General features: G+C 63.6%; 2 protein-coding genes across 4 annotated transcripts; one reads left to right on the top strand and one right to left on the bottom strand.

Moving 5' to 3' along the window:
- Nucleotides 1-81: 81 nt before the first annotated feature.
- On the bottom strand, nucleotides 82-7,787 carry SNX17 (sorting nexin 17). Of its 3 annotated transcripts, none has more exons than XM_059727400.1 (15): nucleotides 7,679-7,787; nucleotides 5,692-5,766; nucleotides 5,197-5,314; nucleotides 4,709-4,773; nucleotides 4,443-4,553; nucleotides 3,621-3,711; nucleotides 3,456-3,543; nucleotides 2,973-3,042; nucleotides 2,775-2,867; nucleotides 2,336-2,539; nucleotides 2,010-2,141; nucleotides 1,239-1,316; nucleotides 965-1,039; nucleotides 845-886; nucleotides 82-751 (listed from the first exon to the last, which is right to left on the bottom strand). In XM_059727400.1, the coding sequence occupies exons 1-15, from the start codon at nucleotides 7,736-7,738 to the stop codon at nucleotides 632-634; spliced, it is 1,422 nt and encodes a 473-aa protein (XP_059583383.1). In that variant the 5' UTR covers nucleotides 7,739-7,787; the 3' UTR covers nucleotides 82-631. The 3 variants fall into 3 exon arrangements, with proteins under 3 accessions (XP_059583383.1, XP_059583387.1, XP_014465320.1); XM_059727404.1 differs by having other exon boundaries at nucleotides 2,010-2,132; XM_014609834.3 differs by lacking the exon at nucleotides 7,679-7,787 and adding an exon at nucleotides 6,174-6,385.
- Nucleotides 7,788-7,995: 208 nt separating this feature from the next.
- EIF2B4 (eukaryotic translation initiation factor 2B subunit delta) lies at nucleotides 7,996-15,228 on the top strand. The gene is made up of 10 exons (XM_059727351.1): nucleotides 7,996-8,479; nucleotides 8,604-8,686; nucleotides 9,321-9,412; nucleotides 9,623-9,737; nucleotides 9,847-9,923; nucleotides 10,143-10,245; nucleotides 10,751-10,878; nucleotides 14,069-14,246; nucleotides 14,336-14,516; nucleotides 15,018-15,228. The coding sequence occupies exons 1-10, from the start codon at nucleotides 8,011-8,013 to the stop codon at nucleotides 15,206-15,208; spliced, it is 1,617 nt and encodes a 538-aa protein (XP_059583334.1). The 5' UTR covers nucleotides 7,996-8,010; the 3' UTR covers nucleotides 15,209-15,228.
- The last annotated feature ends 1,957 nt before the right edge of the window (nucleotides 15,229-17,185 follow it).

The raw sequence follows: 17,185 nt of genomic DNA, 5'->3' as shown, positions 1-17,185 counted from the left end.
GCAGAGTGAGCAGGTGCATGGATCCTCCCCAATATGCATTTTTGTGGGCCCCCCCCAGTCCCAGAAGCCGGATGCAGCCCGTTACCAATCAGAATCTGCTTTTAATTGCTGTTGCCGTGTAAACATTGGTTAATGTCTGTTAATGCAGGGCCGTGGACCATCCATCAACAGCAGCGCGTGCGAGTTACAAACAGAGGCAGAGGCAGGGGCAGGCGGGCACTGCAGGGGTAGCTCGGCCCGGCCCAGCCGTCGCACCGTATGCAGAGACCTATGCACTAGTTTGGCATGGGGGGGCAGGGGCCCAGCTCACCCCTCCCGCCCCGGCAGCGTGCGGGGACTGGCTCTAAGTGCAAGCGATGGTCCAGGGCTGCAGGCCTGGGGCAGGGGGGCCCTGGCTTGGCTCCGCCCAGGGACACCTCTCTGGGTGCTGCTGCTGCTGCCCCTGCCCGGGCCCCTCAAGAACCAGCAGCAGCAGCAGGGAAAGGCCGTCCCTGCCCAAAGGCAGCGGCAGGCAGGAGGACAAGGTCCCCATGTCCCCGGGGGGCAGAGGATGGTCCCCAAGTGAGAGGCACATGGAGGGCGACCCAGCAGCAGGTCATACATTCCTAGGGGTGGCCACAGCACTGGGTGACTACAGGTCCTCGTCGCCGATGCCCTCAAAGGCATAGTTGCCGTGGAAGTCGTTGCTGCCAACATCACCAGCAGAGCTGGAGTGGCTGATCCCTCGGAGGCTGACGGAACTGAGCTTGCTCTGCAGGTGAGGGTGCACATTACATCCAGCCCCAAAATCCACCCCCTGCGGGCCCCAGCCCATGCTACCATCCCCCCAGTCCCAGCGACTCACCGAGAGCTTGGCTATGGGCTCCCTGCTGCCGTCCGGAGAGTCCTGCAGGGATACGGACAGACACTCAGGTGGGGGTGGGCACTGGGGGGCAGGGGCAGGCCAGGGTGAGGCAGCACTCACCAGCAGTGGGGGTGACTTCACGGCCTGCTGGCTGTCGGAGCGCCGCAGCCCCCCACTCGCTCGGCGTCGGAACATCTGGGGAGGGCGGGAAAGGCTCAGCAGGGAAAGGGGCTCCCTCCCTGCACAGAGGGTTCCTGCTATGACTGCCCCAGGTGTCCATCCCCACTTGGTCCAAGTCCCTGCCCATGAGCCATGGGGTTGCTCCTGGCAGCCAGATCTCCTGGGGTTGGTGGAGGCCAGCTGCAGCCCCCAGCCCCAGCCCCCAGGCTCTCACCTTGCGGATGCTGCCTCCAGACTTCTTCACCATCAGCTCGTCCACCATGGACTGCAGGCAGATACTCAGCATAATGGCCTGAGAAGAGCCACAGTCACAGCCAGCCTGACCCCCTGCCCCACTCCACCCAGCCCGCCAGGGACTACGTGTGGCTCTGGGCACTCATGCAGCAAGGTGTCAAGGGCAGTGGGGGGCTGGGGAACCTGCCCCAGAGCAAACCTACCATGTCCCTGGAGCCCCATACAGGGCAGACAGGCTGGAGCCCCAGGAGGGGCTGCAAGGGAACAGGCCCTGGCAGTCTCGCACCTCAGGGCTCTGGCTGGGCATGGGGCCAGGCCAGCAAGGAACTTCCCCCCATTAATGTTTTATTGGCTCTTGGAGGTGGGGGCAGGGCTGAGAGGTGCCAGGGTCTCACTTTCCTTTGGAACATCAGCCACAGCTGTCCTTGCTGGTGCTGAGACAGCCAGGGATGAACTGTCACCCAGCTGGGACCAGGACGGACTCACCCTCCACTCCAGTCAGCTGGGCAGGGCTGGGGGAGGGGCAACCCCCTCCAGCATGTTCCCTGCCACCATGGCGGGGTGAGGCCCTTCTCCCCACATGCAGCAGGGGCCAGGGCATTTTTTTCCCTGGGGGGTGGAATTCATGGCTGTGCAGGGGCCAGAATGGATCATCCTGGGAGTCCTTTGGGCAGATGACAATCTGCAAACAGGGGCAGCCCCTTCTCCAGCACCAGCCACTACCTCTGCAGAGGCACTAGCGTGGCTGTACCTGGGGGCTGGTGATGGTGACCCACTGCAGCCGGTCCTTGCTCATCAGGTACTCGAAGGCCAGCTCCAGCTTCACCTCGGCCTTCCCCGGGCCGCTCCCTGCTGGGCCGTTGGTTGTGGGTACCTGTGAGGACTAAGGATGAGGCCAGGGCTGCCCCTTCCCTGCTGGGATCATGGGGACATCGAGCAGAGCCCCAGCGCCAGGCAGGGACTGGCTCCCAGTCAGGACTGGGCCTGCGCCACAGGAGGAAACAGAACTCCAGGCCCCGTGGCCCTCAAGGTGATGCCTGCAGATGGGCCCTGGGCCCCTCCCGCGCACTCACTCACCGAGGATGTGACGCGCCAGCAGCGCATGCGGGTGACCTTGAAGCTGCCCTCCTTGATCTGCTCGCTGGGCAGCCGCACTTGAAAGTTGAGCTCGTTGTTGCCGGCGCTGACAACGACGTGGCAGCCCCGCTCAGGGAAGTCGGTCACACAAGGGTCGAACTTGAGATAGCCGTAGTACTTCAGCGTCTGTGCCAGCCGGATGAACTGTGTGCAGGAGACAGCCAGGCCCTGGGTCAATGTGGGTCCTACACAGCTCCACCCCCCTCCACTGTGCCAGGCCTAGCCCCACACAGGCTGCTGGAGCTTTTGAGGTTCCCTGCCAGCACCTCAGGTACCATGCTGCAGCCAGAGACCCTGGGCTCCTGCCCCCGAGGCCCAGCCAGGGCCAGGCTGGCGCTCTCTAGCTGGAGACGACCCGGATGGCCATGGCAGTACCCACCTCCTTCTTGGAGACCTTCTCCTGCAGCGACTTGAGCTGCCGGTGCTGCTCCTTGTTCACCAGGATCCAGCCACGCTCGATGTCTGAGACGGTCTGTGGAGGGGCAGGCCAGTCAGGGGCAGCCCAGAACAAGCTGGAGGCAGCCCCAGGCCCCAGCACTGCCAGAGGCACCCCCCCCCCAGCCTGGGCTGCACTCACCTGGGCATACAACAGGTTCAGCCCCACGCGGTGCTCCATGACATCGTCGTCATAGGCTGAGTCCCAGTAGCTGGGGAGGCAGCGCAGCTCAGCGGTGCAGGCAGGGGGCAACCAGAGGTACTCAGGATATCAGGCTGGGGCCAGTACTGTGGCCCTGGCTCTGCTCCCCCCATCCCTGCCCCACCACATCAGCATGGCCTAAGGGAGGGGCAGGAACCAGTGGTCTATGGGGAGGGGAGCTGGGAGGTCTGGGTCTGGCAGGGGTCGACTGGGGTGGGGAAAGACTGGGGGGTCCAGGGCTTCTCAGGCCTATGGCTGGAGTGGGGAGGGATGAGTTTCCCCTAGGATGCAGCATGGGACCTAGCAGAGCAGGGGCAAGGAGTGGCCCATCTGCTCTGAACTGAGAGGTGTCAGGCAAGATGCTCTGGCCCCAGCATTGCCCAGCGGGACGGGGGTAGGACAGGACTCCCCAGTGCAACTCGCCTCTTCCGTAGGATGATCCTGTACTCAGGGTTGTGCAGGCTGGTGACGGACACGTAGGGCAGCTCGAACTCCTGCAGCTTCCTCACAACTGTGCGGGACAGCGGTGCTCAGAGCTGCCCGTGGGGGGCTGTCAGGACCCCTCCCCTCCCCACAGCCCCCACTCACAGGAAAAGCCTCCATCCTTGGTCTCTCTCACCAGGAAGAGGCTGAAGTAGCCAACCAGATCATCCGGCAAGTCCAGCTTGGAGGCTGTGGCCTGGGAGGCATTTGCAGGAGGTCACTGGACAGGCAGCACTGGCCGCCCTTCCCTGCCCCACCCCACGATTAGGCACTTTCTGCCCCAGGCCTCAGGTCTGGGCTTGGGGGTGGAGGAGGGATCACATCAGCCCCTGGGAAGCAGTGTCTGCCGCATGCCACCAGGTCTCAGTAGTGACACAGACTGTGAGGATGCCAGGGGCCATGCTGCCCCAAGTGGGGAGGCTTCCACATGGTGCCTGGGTCTGTGGGCACCGCACTGCTGTTCAGGGACAGTGCCAGGCATGTGACAAAGGCTGAGCACCACTGTCAGCAGGAGGTGCTGGGATTGCCCCCGCCCATGCAGCTGCTTGGCAGGCTGCCCATGGTACCCGTGTTGAGAGGCACTGGCACTGAAGGGGAGTGGGCTTGGATGCCGGCTCCACCAGGGAGAGGGGGCAGCTGCATCCGGGGCCCTGGCCATAAGCCCAGCTGGGCTGGGGCATCCCACCTGGGCAGGGGCAAGGGCAGGGACTCAGCTCAGCCACCCCAGGGTCTCAGAGCCTAAAGAGGCAGGGAGAGGGGGCAGCCAGCCCAACGCACCCAAGGCTCCAGCCCTCAAGTGGGACCAAGAGCTCCGAGGCAGAGTTCCGTGCAGGGCCTGCACCCTACTTCTCGCCCTTGACCCCAAGTGCAGCCATGGGGCAGGCGGAGCAAGCACTAGGTGGGGCCCAGGACCCAACCATCTGGTACCTCCAGGACATCCTCGGTCTGGTCCGAGGTGAGGATAGAGACCTCGACCTTCTGCCCGTTGGACAGCAGCACTTGCAGCTGCACCTCCTCTGTTGGAATCTGCTGTGTCTCCTGGCAGCAGAGCGGGGCAAGGATGTGAGCACCTGACACTCCCCCATCCCAGCCTACCCCCCACAGCACCCCTCTACCCCCATGTCCCATCCCCAGCCCCTCACACACCCGGCACCCAACCAGCAGCAACAACTGCGTCCCCCAGCCCCACACACCTGCTGGGCTTTGCGCAGGAAGCTATTGAAGATCTCGCTGCCTCCCAGCAATGGGTCCTGCCGCACTGGGGATGAAGGCAGGCGGGAGTCGGGTCAGGTGGCTGCCCGGAGCTTGTGGGGCATGGAGTCCACGTGGTACCACTTCCCCCCCTACACCGGGGTGACCCGGCCTGTGCTGGGCAGAGGTGGGTTGGACACCTGGAGGTGGCTGGATGCAGCCTCCCTCAAGGGAGCTCAGGACGTTGCAGTGTCTGGCGTGACCAGTTTGAGGCCTGGCACAGAGCTCAGCAGGGACTGGCAGCCTGTATGGATGTGGCCCAATGCAGGCAGGGCCCCAGATCTGCCAGCAGCACTTCCATGCAGCCAGGTTGGCAGCTCTGTGCCACAGGGCCACTTTGGTAGTACACACGTGTAGGGGAAAACTTTGTCCCCGGCAGCTCTGTGCCACAGGGCCACTTTGGTAGTGTACACATGCACTGGGGGCTCACCCGCCTGCATGTACTTTTCCAGCTGCTCCCGCCGCTGCTCCACCTCAGCCGGCGTGAGGGTGAAGATCTTCTTGGGTGGGAAGGCGGGCACCACATTGGCACCATACTCCTTTCGCAGCTAGACAGAGGCCACAGAGCCATGAGCGGCGAGAAGCCCAGGTGCAGCAGAGCCACAATGCTTGGCAGGTGCCCCATACCACCCCATGCCCCCAGGTGCTTCCTGCCTCCCCGGGTGCAGCTGCATGGGTTCTGGCCCACCCTTGCCTTCTGGCAGCCTGTACTATGGCAGCGCAGAGGCTGGTGGGAGCTGCTCTGGAAAGCTGCTGCCCTGGGGGTGGGTGGACGCGTCTGAGCTCATGGCTTGCTGCCCCTCCAGACCCAACCTTTCCCCACCCTTCCCAGGATCAGCCCAGGGAGGAAGCACGATTGAGGCAGAGGGACCTGATCTTGCAGGGATGCCTAGCTCCACCCCCACCCTGCTGCCCCTGTCCCTACCTGCTCGTGCAGGCCCAGCAGCTGGCTGTAGCGCACCCGGCAGTGCAGCACGCCATTCACGTGGATGTTATAGGCCTGCAGGAGGGGCAGACAGACACAGGCACATGCGTCAGGGCCACCGCAGGCTCTGTGCAATGCTCAGGACAGCGGGGGTGAGGGCACACTGAATCAGCCTTCTGCTTGGTTCATGTCCCTTCGCGGCCCGGAAGAGCTGTCCTGCACAACCTCCCTCTGCCCGTCCCACTGGCCAGCAGGGCTGGAGACTGGCAGCGCCACGCAGTGCCACCGCCTGAGCAAGCCTGTAATAAATGCAGGTGAGGGGCAGTGGGCAGCTGGCATCATGAGGGAGAGACCATCGGTAAGAGAAGCTACAGACACCAAACCAAGAGACCAAGGCCAGAAAAGCTTGGGGACTGCGAGAGGGAGGCTGTTTGCAGAGTGTGGGGGGAGTGACAGCAGCCCTGCACTGGCAGAGCCCTTACTGACGAAGGCAGCGAGATCAGCGCAGGGCAGGCGAGGCAGAAGCGACCCATCGCTGTTTCCGCTCTGGGAGGACAACGTGCTCAGGTCACGCAGGGACGAGGAAAGACTTTCCAGGCCAGCCATGACTCAGGAGCATGCTGAACAGCGTCTGCTAGCAACAAATCTGCGCCCATCCTCTCCAGGGCTCTGCAAGGGGCATGCAGGAGCTGACTGAGACCCCTGCCTCCCCACGTTCAGCCCAGGGAATCTCCAGAGGCCTGGACAGGGCGAGAGCTGGCAGGTGCTGGCCGTGGGCAGCAACGAGTCCAGGCGCGACAGCCCAGCCAGCCTGGCCCCAACCCCAGAGCTGCAAAACGGGCACAGTCAAGCAACGGGGACTCGCTAGCGCCCCTGGCTGCGTTTTGCTACGACAGGCTGCCCTGTGCCTCGGTTTCCCGACGCCCCACGCCTGGACCGTGCTGCATGCCGCTGGCAGCACGGCCCCGGCACGGAGACAGCAGCCATCGGCAGGGCACGGCCCTGGGCAGCAGCATTCCTGCGGGTCTCCGCAGCCAGGCGCGAAGCCTGACGTTGGACTGCATTTCTACCAGCTCTTTGGCAGTGAAATGACAAGCGGCAGGACGCGGGCCTGCGGGGCCCGAACCAGAGGACAGGGAGCCGCGCGGGGGACCTGAATCGTTCCCCGCAGACACAGAGCGTGGTCACGCAGCCGCGTTCGGAGCTGCGCCCGGGAGCCTCCAGAAGGCCCCGCGGGGCGGGGCGGGGCGGGGCGGGCGGCAGTGCCGGGGGGCGATGCACCCACCCTGGCAGCGCTGGGCCGGACGGGGCGATGCTCGGGCTTCACGGCCAGAGCAACGGGATGGCGGCGCTGGCCCGCACGGGTCCTGCGCCGGGGGAAGCGCTGGAGGAGGCCGCGGGCCGGCGCTGGGTGGGGGACACCCGACAGGTGGTGGCGGAGACAGAAGTCGCGCGACACTCAGCGACGGTGACCGAGGGGCGACTGTGCCGGGCACCAGCGCTGCGGCGAGGCTGGAGACGACCGACGGACCTCGGGTCCGGCCTGGCCCCCACGAGCCGGAGGCGGCAGCGGGCCGGGACCGCGACAGGGCACGGCACGGCACGGCGCAGCCCGCAGCGCCTCGGCTGCGCGACAGCCCGACCCGCGGAGCCCACCCGCCACCCGCCCCCAGGGGGCAGCCGCCGGCGGCGCGGCGCGGCCCGGCCCGGCCTGGCGCGGGAGGGGCTGCCCGGCCCCGGCCCCGGCCCCGGCCCCGCCAATGGGCTGCGCGGCCCGGAGGGCGTTCCCCGCCGCTCGCACAACAGGAAGCGGGGCGCCGCGCGGGGGAGCGCCCGGCCCGCAGGCCGCGTGCGGGGCCGGGCACGAGCTGCGGCGTCGCGCCCCCGCCCGCGCCCGGCCCCTTCCCTTTCCTCAGTTCCCCGGTCTGTGAAATGGGCCAAGGAGGCCGCGGGGCGCCCCACCCCCCGGGCCCGGGCCCCCGCTCACCACGTAGGCGGCGCCGCCGTCCCCTGCACGGGGCTCGGTCTCGGGGATGGAGAAGTGCATCGTACCCGGCCCGGCCCCAGCCCCGGTCCCGGCCCCGGCCCCGCTACCGCCCCGCCATGGCCCGCGCCCACCCCCGCCGGCCGTGCTGATGGGCCGGCCCGGCACGCTCCAGTCCTGCTGCCCCGCCCCCGCCAGTGGTTGCGCCCAGGGCCGAACCAAGCGCGCCGCGGGGAGGGGGGGCGACAGGGGAGTGGTACAGTCCCCTTAAAGGCGCCGCGCGCTGCGGGCGGGGCGGGTGCGTGTGTGTGGGTGGGGCGGCGGCAGCAGCAGCGATGGCGGCGGCGGAGCGCGCGGGGCCTGGCGACGGGGCGGGACGGGCCCCCGCGCCGGACAGGTCCCCGGTCCCCGCCCCCGCCCCCGTCCCCGCGGCCCAGATGAGCGGTGGGGCCGGGGGCGAGCGGGACCGGGGCCGGGGCCGGGGCCGGGGCCGCGTGGTGGCCGCGCAGGAGCTGCCCCCGGAGCAGAAGCTGCAGCTGCGCAAGGAGAAGAAGCAGCAGAAGAAGAAGCGGCGCGAGGAGGCGGCGGCGGCGGCCGAGGAGCAGCCCCGCGCCGAGCCGCGCCTGGCCCCCGCCACCCCCGACGGGCCCGGCCCGCCCGCGGGCCGCACGAAGGCCGAGCTGCGGGCGGAGCGCCGGGCCAAGCAGGAGGCCGACCGGGCCCTGAAGCAGGGCAGGAAGGGGGACCCGGGCCCGGCCGCCGCGCCCGCCAAGCCCCGCGCTGCGCCCAGCGAGCCCCAGTCCGGTAAGGGGCGCTGGCTGCGGGCTGGGGGCCGGGGCAGGTGCGGGCTTCCCTTCCCCTGCCCTGCCCTGCCCTGCCCTGCCCTGCCCAGGGGGCGCCCGCTCACCCGCGCGCCTGCCCACTGCAGTGGTGAAGCGGCTGCCGGAGCACGTGCAGGTGGACGACCCGGTGGCGCAGAAGAAACTGGCCAAGAAGCTGGAGCGGCAGCAGGTGGGGGCTGCCAGGCCGGGCGCAGGGGAAGGGGAAGGGGAGTCTGACGGGCAGGGTAGGGGCAGGGGCAGGCTGCCAGGCCGGGCGCAGGGGAAGGGGAGTCTGACAGGCAGGGCAGGGGCAGGCTGCCAGGCCGGGCGCAGGGGAAGGGGAAGGGGAGTCTGACGGGCAGGGTAGGGGCAGGGGCAGGGGCAGGCTGCCAGGCCCGGCGCAGGGGAAGGGGAGTCTGACAGGCAGGGCAGGGGCAGGCTGCCAGGCCGGGCGCAGGGGAAGGGGAAGGGGAGTCTGACGGGCAGGGTAGGGGCAGGGGCAGGGGCAGGCTGCCAGGCCCGGCGCAGGGGAAGGGGAGTCTGACAGGCAGGGCAGGGCAGGGGCAGGGGCAGGCTGCCAGGCCGGGCGCAGGGGAAGGGGAAGGGGAGTCTGACAGGCAGGGTAGGGGCAGGGGCAGGGGCAGGCTGCCAGGCCCGGCGCAGGGGAAGGGGAGTCTGACAGGCAGGGCAGGGCAGGGGCAGGCTGCCAGGCCGGGCGCAGGGGAAGGGGAAGGGGAGTCTGATGGGCGGGGCAGGGGCAGGGGCAGGCAGCAGCCGGGCCCTGGGGCTGAGGCTGAGCCGCATGTCGGCACGTCTACACGCAGGTCCTGATGCGGCAGGACTATGGCCCCAAGGTCAACCTCTTCTCCCACCTGCACCAGTACAGCCGGAAGAAGCCGCTGACGCAGGAGATGAGGTGGGTGTCTCCCGCCCTGCGCTGGGCCTAGCAGCCCCCCATTGCAGCTCGCCCGGCCCTGCGTGGGGGCGCTGCGTGACGGGGGAGGGGGGCACCTGGGCCACACGCACGGGATGGGCGAGGGCTGCTGCGGCCCACGGAGGGCACAGGTGCTGCAGCTACCGGGTGCGCCTCTTTGCCCCTGTGGGCTCTCACCTCTGCCACCCGCAGCATCCCCTCCACAGTCATCCACCCGGCAGTGGTGCGCCTTGGCTTGCAGTACTCCAGTGGTCTCATCAACGGCTCCAACACCCGCTGCATCGCCCTCCTGCAGGCCTTCAAGCAGGTGCGTTGCTCCTGCCATGCTGCACCTTGGTCCCCCCAGGGTAGGGCAAGGCAATGGGGGCTGGCACTGCACCACGCCAGGGCTCACATCCTTCCCTCCTGGGCCCCAGGTGATCCGGGACTACTCGACGCCGCCCAACGAGGAGCTCTCGCGGGACCTGGTGGCCAAGCTGAAACCGTACATCAGGTGAGGGCCGGGTCTCGCAGGGCTGCTAGTCCTTCCCTCCTACTGCCCTGCCTGGGTCATGCTGGGGCAATGCCCCCAGTTTGTTCAGGCCAGAGGTCAGGGGAGGACTTCTCAGTTATCCCTGTCAGCATGACCTGGAGCTCCCCAGGGACTCAGCCTCAGCACAGGGGCATTACCCCCCTGCAATGCTCTGGAGCTGATCCTTTGTCTCCTTGGCAGCTTCCTGAACCAGTGCCGGCCACTGTCTGCCAGCATGGGCAATGCCATCAAGCACCTCAAGAAGGAGATCTCAGGTCTGCCAAGTACCAAGAAGGAGGAGGAGGTGAGTCCCACGCTCAGGGGCCTCGCAGTCAAGAAGCTTGCAGTTGGTGGCCTTGCCGAGGGGGGGCAGCTCCATGGGGTCCAAGGGGTCACTAGGCCTATAACTCGGGTCCTGGTAGCACCGAGGCACTGTCAAAGTCTCAGAGTCAGAGTTGCAGTAAAGAGCGTGAGCGCAGCTGGAGAAAATGGATTACGAAGGAAGGGGCTGGGGGCACAGAGGGTTCATACAGGCACTCCAGAGGGACTGGGGTGGGAGGTGGTGGAGCCCACAGAGATGTGCCGGCCCCTGGAAACCTGCCATCGCTCCGGGGGCTGGACAGCAGCAAGCTTCCTGCCTGCGCTTAACCAAAGATGAAGGGTGCTGGGTGCTAGTGCTGCCTCAAGTGCCTGCGAGGGCAGGACAGGCAGTGGGTGCGCCAGGGCAGGGAGATGTGTGTAGTGTGGACAGGCAGGGCAGGGAGCCCAACGTATCGAGGCCCCCAGACAATGGTGCCATCTCTCTGTAGGCAAAGAAGAAGCTGCAGGACTTTATCGACCAGTTTGTGCGAGAGAGGATCTCCCTGGCCGCGGAGGCTATCTCCAAGTATGCCCTTGAGAAGATCAATGACAACGACGTCATCCTGGTGTATGGATGGTACGGCGGGGGCTTGCCCATTGGGTGGTTTGCTGGGGTAGGAGGAGTGTGCGGCCTGAGCTGGGGTGAGCTCCGCTGAGTGGGAGCATGGGCTGCGATGGGGACACGGGATTTGTTTCCTGGGAATGGGCCAATTCCAGCCAGTTGTGTTCCAGTGCACTGTTTCTGGGGGTGGCTTCTCTGAGGCAGGGAAACGTATGAGCAGCAGGACCCAGGCAGATGCTGGGACACACAAATAGAGAGAAACTTAGAGAGTTTCTTGGAAGCAACCCTGGGGGTCCAGGAAGCCACAGTTCCTGTGCTGGCTCAGCAGGGAAGTGATGGTGGCGCCGGGAACAACCCAGCTGTCGCAGTGGCCTTGAACTTGGGCTGCGGGGAAGTTTATTCATAGATTCATAGATGTTAGGGTCGGAAGGGACCTCAATAGATCATCGAGTCCGACCCCCTGCATAGGCAGGAAAGAGTGCTGGGTCTAGATGACCCCAGCTAGATACTCATCTAACCTCCTCTTGAAGACCCCCAGGGTAGGGGAGAGCACCACCTCCCTTGGAAGCCCGTTCCAGACCTTGGCCACTCGAACTGTGAAGAAGTTCTTCCTAATGTCCAATCTAAATCTGCTTTCTGCTAGCTTGTGGCCATTGTTTCTTGTAACCCCCGGGGGCGCCTTGGTGAATAAATCCTCACCTATTCCCTTCTGTGCCCCCGTGATGAACTTATAGGCAGCCACAAGGTCGCCTCTCAACCTTCTCTTGCGGAGGCTGAAGAGGTCCAGTTTCTCTAGTCTCTCCTCGTAGGGCTTGGTCTGCAGGCCCTTAACCATACGAGTGGCCCTTCTCTGGACCCTCTCCAGGTTCTCTGGACCCTCTCCAGGTTTCAGGGATAGGGAAGGCTGTTGCTGCCAGGGAAGTTCATGATTGGCAGGGCTAGGCCTGGGGCTGGAAGGAGGCTGTCACATGCTGGGATCAGAGGGGCTCCAGATGGTACCAGATGCCCCTTGTGAGTTGAAGACGCCTGTCTGGGTCTTGTGAACCCAGCATTCATTTCTGCCTGTGGCAGGGGGTCAGTCTAGACGATCTATTCAGGTCTTTCCTGACCCTAGCTACTATGATACTATGCAACTGTAATTGTTGACGCAGCAAAGCAGAGAGATCAAGAAATGCTCCTGTGGGAACGAGGAGCATGGTGGGATCTGGGTCAGCGGTTGCTGCAGGGCAGCCCTGGGTGGATGCAGCTTGGGCCTGATCTTGTCCCCCCATGTTGAGCTCCAGAGTGTGGTCTCACCACAAGGCAGGAGTCCTGAAACACCAGAGAGGTTGCAAGAGACTTAGAGAAGCAAGTGCCTGTAGGCCAAGTAGCTTGGCGCCCTAGGCCAGGCCGCTCTGGAGCATCTATTAATAGTCTTGGACATTGTCCACTCTGGTCCTCTGCTTTCCTTGTGGTACTGTCCCATGTGATGCCGGGGGCCATGTCAGGGTGACTGTAGTTTTGCATAGAGTTTGGACAGTGGGTTTGTCTGGGCTGGTTTGGACAGGGCTGATCCTGCCTCAGGCAGAGGGTGGACTAGACGTGACCTCTGGAGCTCCCCGCCAGCCCTGTGACACTGTTTCTAAGCCTCAAGTGACTGCATGTCCATTAGCTTGATGGCCACCCCAGGTCCTTGGCTTGGTGTCTGTCCCAGATGAGAAATGGAAGAGCCACTGCAAGTCCACGCAGAGTCGGCTACCAAGAAGATACTGCTGGTTCCACATAGTCTTCTGAAGGACGGGTCCCGTAAAACGTGCTTGCACAGCATGAGATCACAAGCCTAGTTGATGAATGGAACTGCAGGGACATAACAGACTTCAGCTTATCTAAGTGTGTGGTTTAGCACTATGGGGTTTCTGGCTAGAGCCAGCACTGCGTAGCGCCAGGCTTGGACATGGCCACTCCTGATTCTAGCAAGCTGCCTGTGGCAGGTAGCTGCCGTGGTCCAATACAGCTCTGCGGGGATTAGTACTGGGCTGATGCTGCTTAATGTTTTCTTTCAGCTGCATCTTAAAACAGACACATACCCAGGCACATGCCCAGGCTACGCCAACAGCCCAGGGGGAGCGTACCCTGGAAAGCCATGACTGCAGAGGATCTAGGGTCCTAGCGGACAAGCAGCTTTGCCTGAGCTCCTGGGGCAGTGCTGTGCAGAAAAAAAGAATATGAGCCCTGGATGTGGGAACAGGGAGGGGTTTAGTCCTGTGGGCAGCCCTGAGGAGTCTGGTCGCTGGGGGTGAGGCTTCCTGGGAGCTGTGTTCTAAACAGGATGTTGGGCAGGAGTAATGAGCCACAGATAACATCCTAGGACAGGAAGAAATGCCCTGCAGTGCACCTCTAAGGGTTCAGCATCAGCAGGACAATAGAGAGGGCACTGGCAACCGGTGGGGGGGAGGCGGGAATCAGTCCTAGAGCCATGGGGCTGGCAGGGAGCTCCAGCAGTCATGTCTAGTCCCAGCCCTGCCTGAGGCAGGATCACTCCTGTTCAAACCTCGTATCCAGCCTCTGAGCAACAGAACACTGTCACGCCTGACACAGCCCTAGGCATTGCCCCTGCCCCTGGGATACAGGGAGGCCATGGCCGCCAATGTCCTGCTGCTGCCAGGGGGGTCATGAACGCTGCAGAGACCCCAGGTCCCTGCTGTAGAGGTAGGCAACCCCCCCACCCCACCCCTGTGAACCAGTCTGAGCAGGGGGAAATCTTTTCCTTCCCTAGTGTACGGTTGAGCTGAGCCTGAGCACAGGGGCAAGACCCTCTAACAGGACCCTGTGGGGTTGGACCCAGCTGGGTTCTTAGGCAGCTATTCAGGCCAGCAGAGGAAGGCAGCTGGGAACTGAAGTCAGGCTGCTTACAAGAGAAATGAGGCCCTGTTGGGGACTGACCGTTGGCACCAACCCCAGGGCAGCTCAGACTGCGGGGCCTGGTGGCTTTGGCTACAGATTGGAGCCCTCCTGACAGATGGTAGCTGCCCGTGCATCCTCAAGGGTCAGCAGGCAGAATCTGTCCTGCGGTCCCAACTTGGTAACTCACGGTCCCTCCTGGCACCGAGCAGAGCCCACGAGCTCACCAAGCATGGCAGGGGCTGGGCATGGGGAGGCACATCTGGCTCAACTGGGCTGAGCCCACTGGTTGGTACAGCCTCCCTTCATTCTGCCTCTGTGTCAGCTCCTCCCTAGTGAAACGCATGCTGTGTGACGCCCATGACAAGGGCCGTGTCTTCCGCGTTATCGTGGTGGACAGCCGGCCGCGGCTGGAGGGCCGGGATATGCTGCGGCAGCTGGTGCGCCAGGGCATCCACTGCACCTATGTCCTCATCAGTGCCATCTCCTATGTGCTGCCTGAGGTGAGGGGGCCCTGTCTGTGGGCAGGATGGGGGTGGCTGGAGCCTGTGGCTGCAGCACCAGGATGCTCATGGCGCCAGCCTCCCTGCAGGTCTCCAAGGTGCTGCTGGGCGCCCATGCGCTCCTGGCCAATGGATCCGTCATGTCACGGGTGGGGACATCGCAGATCGCGCTCATGGCCCAGGCCTATAATGTGCCAGTGCTGGTGTGCTGCGAGACCTACAAATTCTGCGAGCGAGTGCAGACGGACTCCTTTGTCTCCAATGAGCTAGGTATGCACCCCTCCCTCCCTGCTTTTGTGCTCCTGTGGGGTCCTGTAGCTGCCCGTCCTGCTACCTAGAGGCTTCTCAGGGTGGAGGGAACCCCTTCCCAGTGCTTGGGGGCTTTTGGGGGAGGGAGATGTCCCAGTCCTGCTGCTGGGGATGGGGGTGGAGGGGTAGTCCCTATTTCAGTGTTTGTATTGATAGTGGGGGTGATCTGTCTCTGGCCTTATGCCTTGCAACCAGACAGGTGGGGAGTGGGGTGAGATGGGCTGTTTGGGTGCTGGGGTAGGGGGTGGGTCTGGTGAGGTAATGTTAGTGCCTGGAGGGGTGGGGTGGGGGCAGGGCCCCACAGGTCTTAGGGAGGGGGCTGGGCAGATGGATCTCAGGGCTAAGCAGATGGTGCAGAGGCTGAGGGTGGTGGGGCTGGGAGCCAAGTGGTTGGGCCCCTGGGCGAGGGGGCAGGGAGGGCGGTGTGTGCCCCTTTCTCCCTGACCCCGTCACTGTGTCTAGATGACCCAGATGAGCTGGCAGCACAGCGTGCAGGGGTGCTAGCCAGCTGGCAGGAGCGCCCATCGTTGCGGCTGCTGAACCTGGTGTATGACGCAACGCCGCCGGGGCTGGTGGCACTGGTGATCACGGAGCTAGGCCCGCTGCCCTGCAGCTCTGTGCCCGTCGTGCTGCGTGTCAAGAATGTGGAGTAGCAATAAACGCGTCACGTGCCTGCCTTGTGCCTGCATCACGTGCTGGGGAGGGAGGGGCAGGGCCACCACATAACGCCGCAGGGCCAGGGCCACCATCGTGGATGTGCTGGTCCTAGTGGGGAAGGAGGGGCAGCACCAGGCCCAAGCGTGTAGTCTCCAGCCACCCCATACATACCACACCACGGGGCTGGGCTTGGGCTCCTCCTCTTGACCCTGGTGCTGTGCCTAGATGACCGGGCGGCAGTACTGGATGGCTGGGGCAGGGAGGGACAGGGCAGGGAGCTTCACCTCTGATCCCTGTCCCCCCTGTATTGTGCCTAGACAAGCTGGCAGCATGGCGTGCAGATGGCAAGAGTGCCTGTGACTGTGGCAGTTGAACCTGATGTTTGATGCAATGCTGCCAGGGCTGGTGGTGCTGGTGATTGTGGCGGGACAGTAGTGTGCCTCCGGGGTACACAGTGTAGCAGGACAGGAGGGGGTGCTCCTGTGCTGAGCCATGTGCCTCACTGTGCCCAACCACCTTCCAGGCTCTGAGTGCCTTCCTGGGGGTGCCTCACATCTGGCTGACCCCCTTCCTGGAGCACACACGCTAGCCTGGGGGTAACACTGCCGCCACACAGAGTTTGGACTGATCCTGGCCCTGGGAAACACAGGCCTAGCAGTCCTTGAGTGTATACTTGACCCACTGCAAGACCCTGGGGTGGTCTTCCTTAGTCAACCAAACCAAGGGGACCCCCAAGGCATAATCTAGCCCCTCTCTCAAGTCTCCCATGCTAGGTACAAAGGAAAACTTTAATGGTTACCAGGAGTAGGTTTGGAATAGGATACAGGGTAGAGTGATATAGAGCTCCTATAAAGCAAACAGGGTGGTTGGGTAGCCTTTGATCATGCATCTGGGTTACTGCAAGCTATATATCTAGTTAGATCTCAGGTAGCTTACTCATGAGTATCACCCAGAGGCAGGCAGTTCATTGATCGTGAGTTTCAAGAGAGAGTTTTAGATGGTCCAGCTTCTTTCTGAGTTTTCATCATGGCTACTGCCCCTCCTGCTAAGCAGTCCTTCACTTATATAGCCCTTAAGACTTCATTTACCTGGTCCAATGAAGGCCAGCAACTGTTGACCGCTAGCCAACCAATTTGAAATGCATCACTGGTTGCTGGGTAAGCTGGCAGGGTCTTTAGCCCCCTCCCAGTCATGTTGGCATTGCTTAGAGCCTTAGAACAATAGGGAGCTTAAGCCCCAACCCAGGTGTGTGATGCCAGTCACAGGCAGAGGGAGCAGGTTTCCCCCTCCCTCAGGAATGTATCCAGCTCAGGTTAAAACTCAGGGTTACCTGGAGCCCATGGGATGTCTGCCCTCTGCAGTGACCATGGTAACCAAACTGTCACGGAGCAGAGTTGTGGGGAGAGACAGCAGTGGCATTCTGCCACACAGACATTGTAGGTACTTAACCAACCCACCATGGGATTCTGGGGTGCTGCTGCAGCCTGAAGCATCCAAAGATAACATATTCTGCCCCACCAGTATGGGGGCAGGGGCACGCCTCAACACACCTCGTTCCAACTCCATCTAGTCCTTCCACCTAATGAGGAGATGGGCTACCGGTACCTTGAATGGCTGGCGCCCCACCCCTTCTACGGTAAGGGTCTTTCCAGGAACTATATGAGAGGGCAAAAGGAGGTTGGCATCAATCAGTGACACTGACCCCAGTGTCCACCTCCCTGATGTGGGGTCTCCCACCTACTATCACCTCTGTCCAGGAGAACCTTTTCTGGAAATGACTGGACCCCAACCTAAACCTCTCAAACAGAGCCTGTTTAAAAGAGCTATAGTTATTCTCAGACCCGGCCAGCAGACTGTCCAGGACAGTAGCCAGGCTGCCCGATACCAGCCGGGCAACATGTTTCGGACAGTCTTCCTCTTTCACTCCCCATCGGTCTGCTTGTTTTTTGAAAGCACTCAGGAACGCTTATGGA

The sequence above is a fragment of the Alligator mississippiensis genome, chromosome 1 (genome assembly GCF_030867095.1).
Source record: "Alligator mississippiensis isolate rAllMis1 chromosome 1, rAllMis1, whole genome shotgun sequence".
Lineage (NCBI taxonomy): Eukaryota > Metazoa > Chordata > Crocodylia > Alligatoridae > Alligator > Alligator mississippiensis.
This window is presented reverse-complemented; position numbering and strand designations above follow the sequence as displayed.

Coding starts and splice junctions, on each gene's coding strand:
- SNX17 (XM_059727400.1), bottom strand. CDS start 7,738: ATGCACTTCTCCATCCCCGAGACCGAGCCCCGTGCAGGGGACGGCGGC. Junction 2,540..2,774: donor AGAAGGTCTCCAAGAAGGAG/GTGGGTACTGCC, acceptor TCCTGCACACAG/TTCATCCGGCTGGCACAGAC. Junction 887..964: donor TGAAGTCACCCCCACTGCTG/GTGAGTGCTGCC, acceptor GTATCCCTGCAG/GACTCTCCGGACGGCAGCAG.
- EIF2B4 (XM_059727351.1), top strand. CDS start 8,011: ATGGCGGCGGCGGAGCGCGCGGGGCCTGGCGACGGGGCGGGACGGGCC. Junction 9,413..9,622: donor CCGCTGACGCAGGAGATGAG/GTGGGTGTCTCC, acceptor TGCCACCCGCAG/CATCCCCTCCACAGTCATCC. Junction 14,247..14,335: donor TCTCCTATGTGCTGCCTGAG/GTGAGGGGGCCC, acceptor GCCTCCCTGCAG/GTCTCCAAGGTGCTGCTGGG.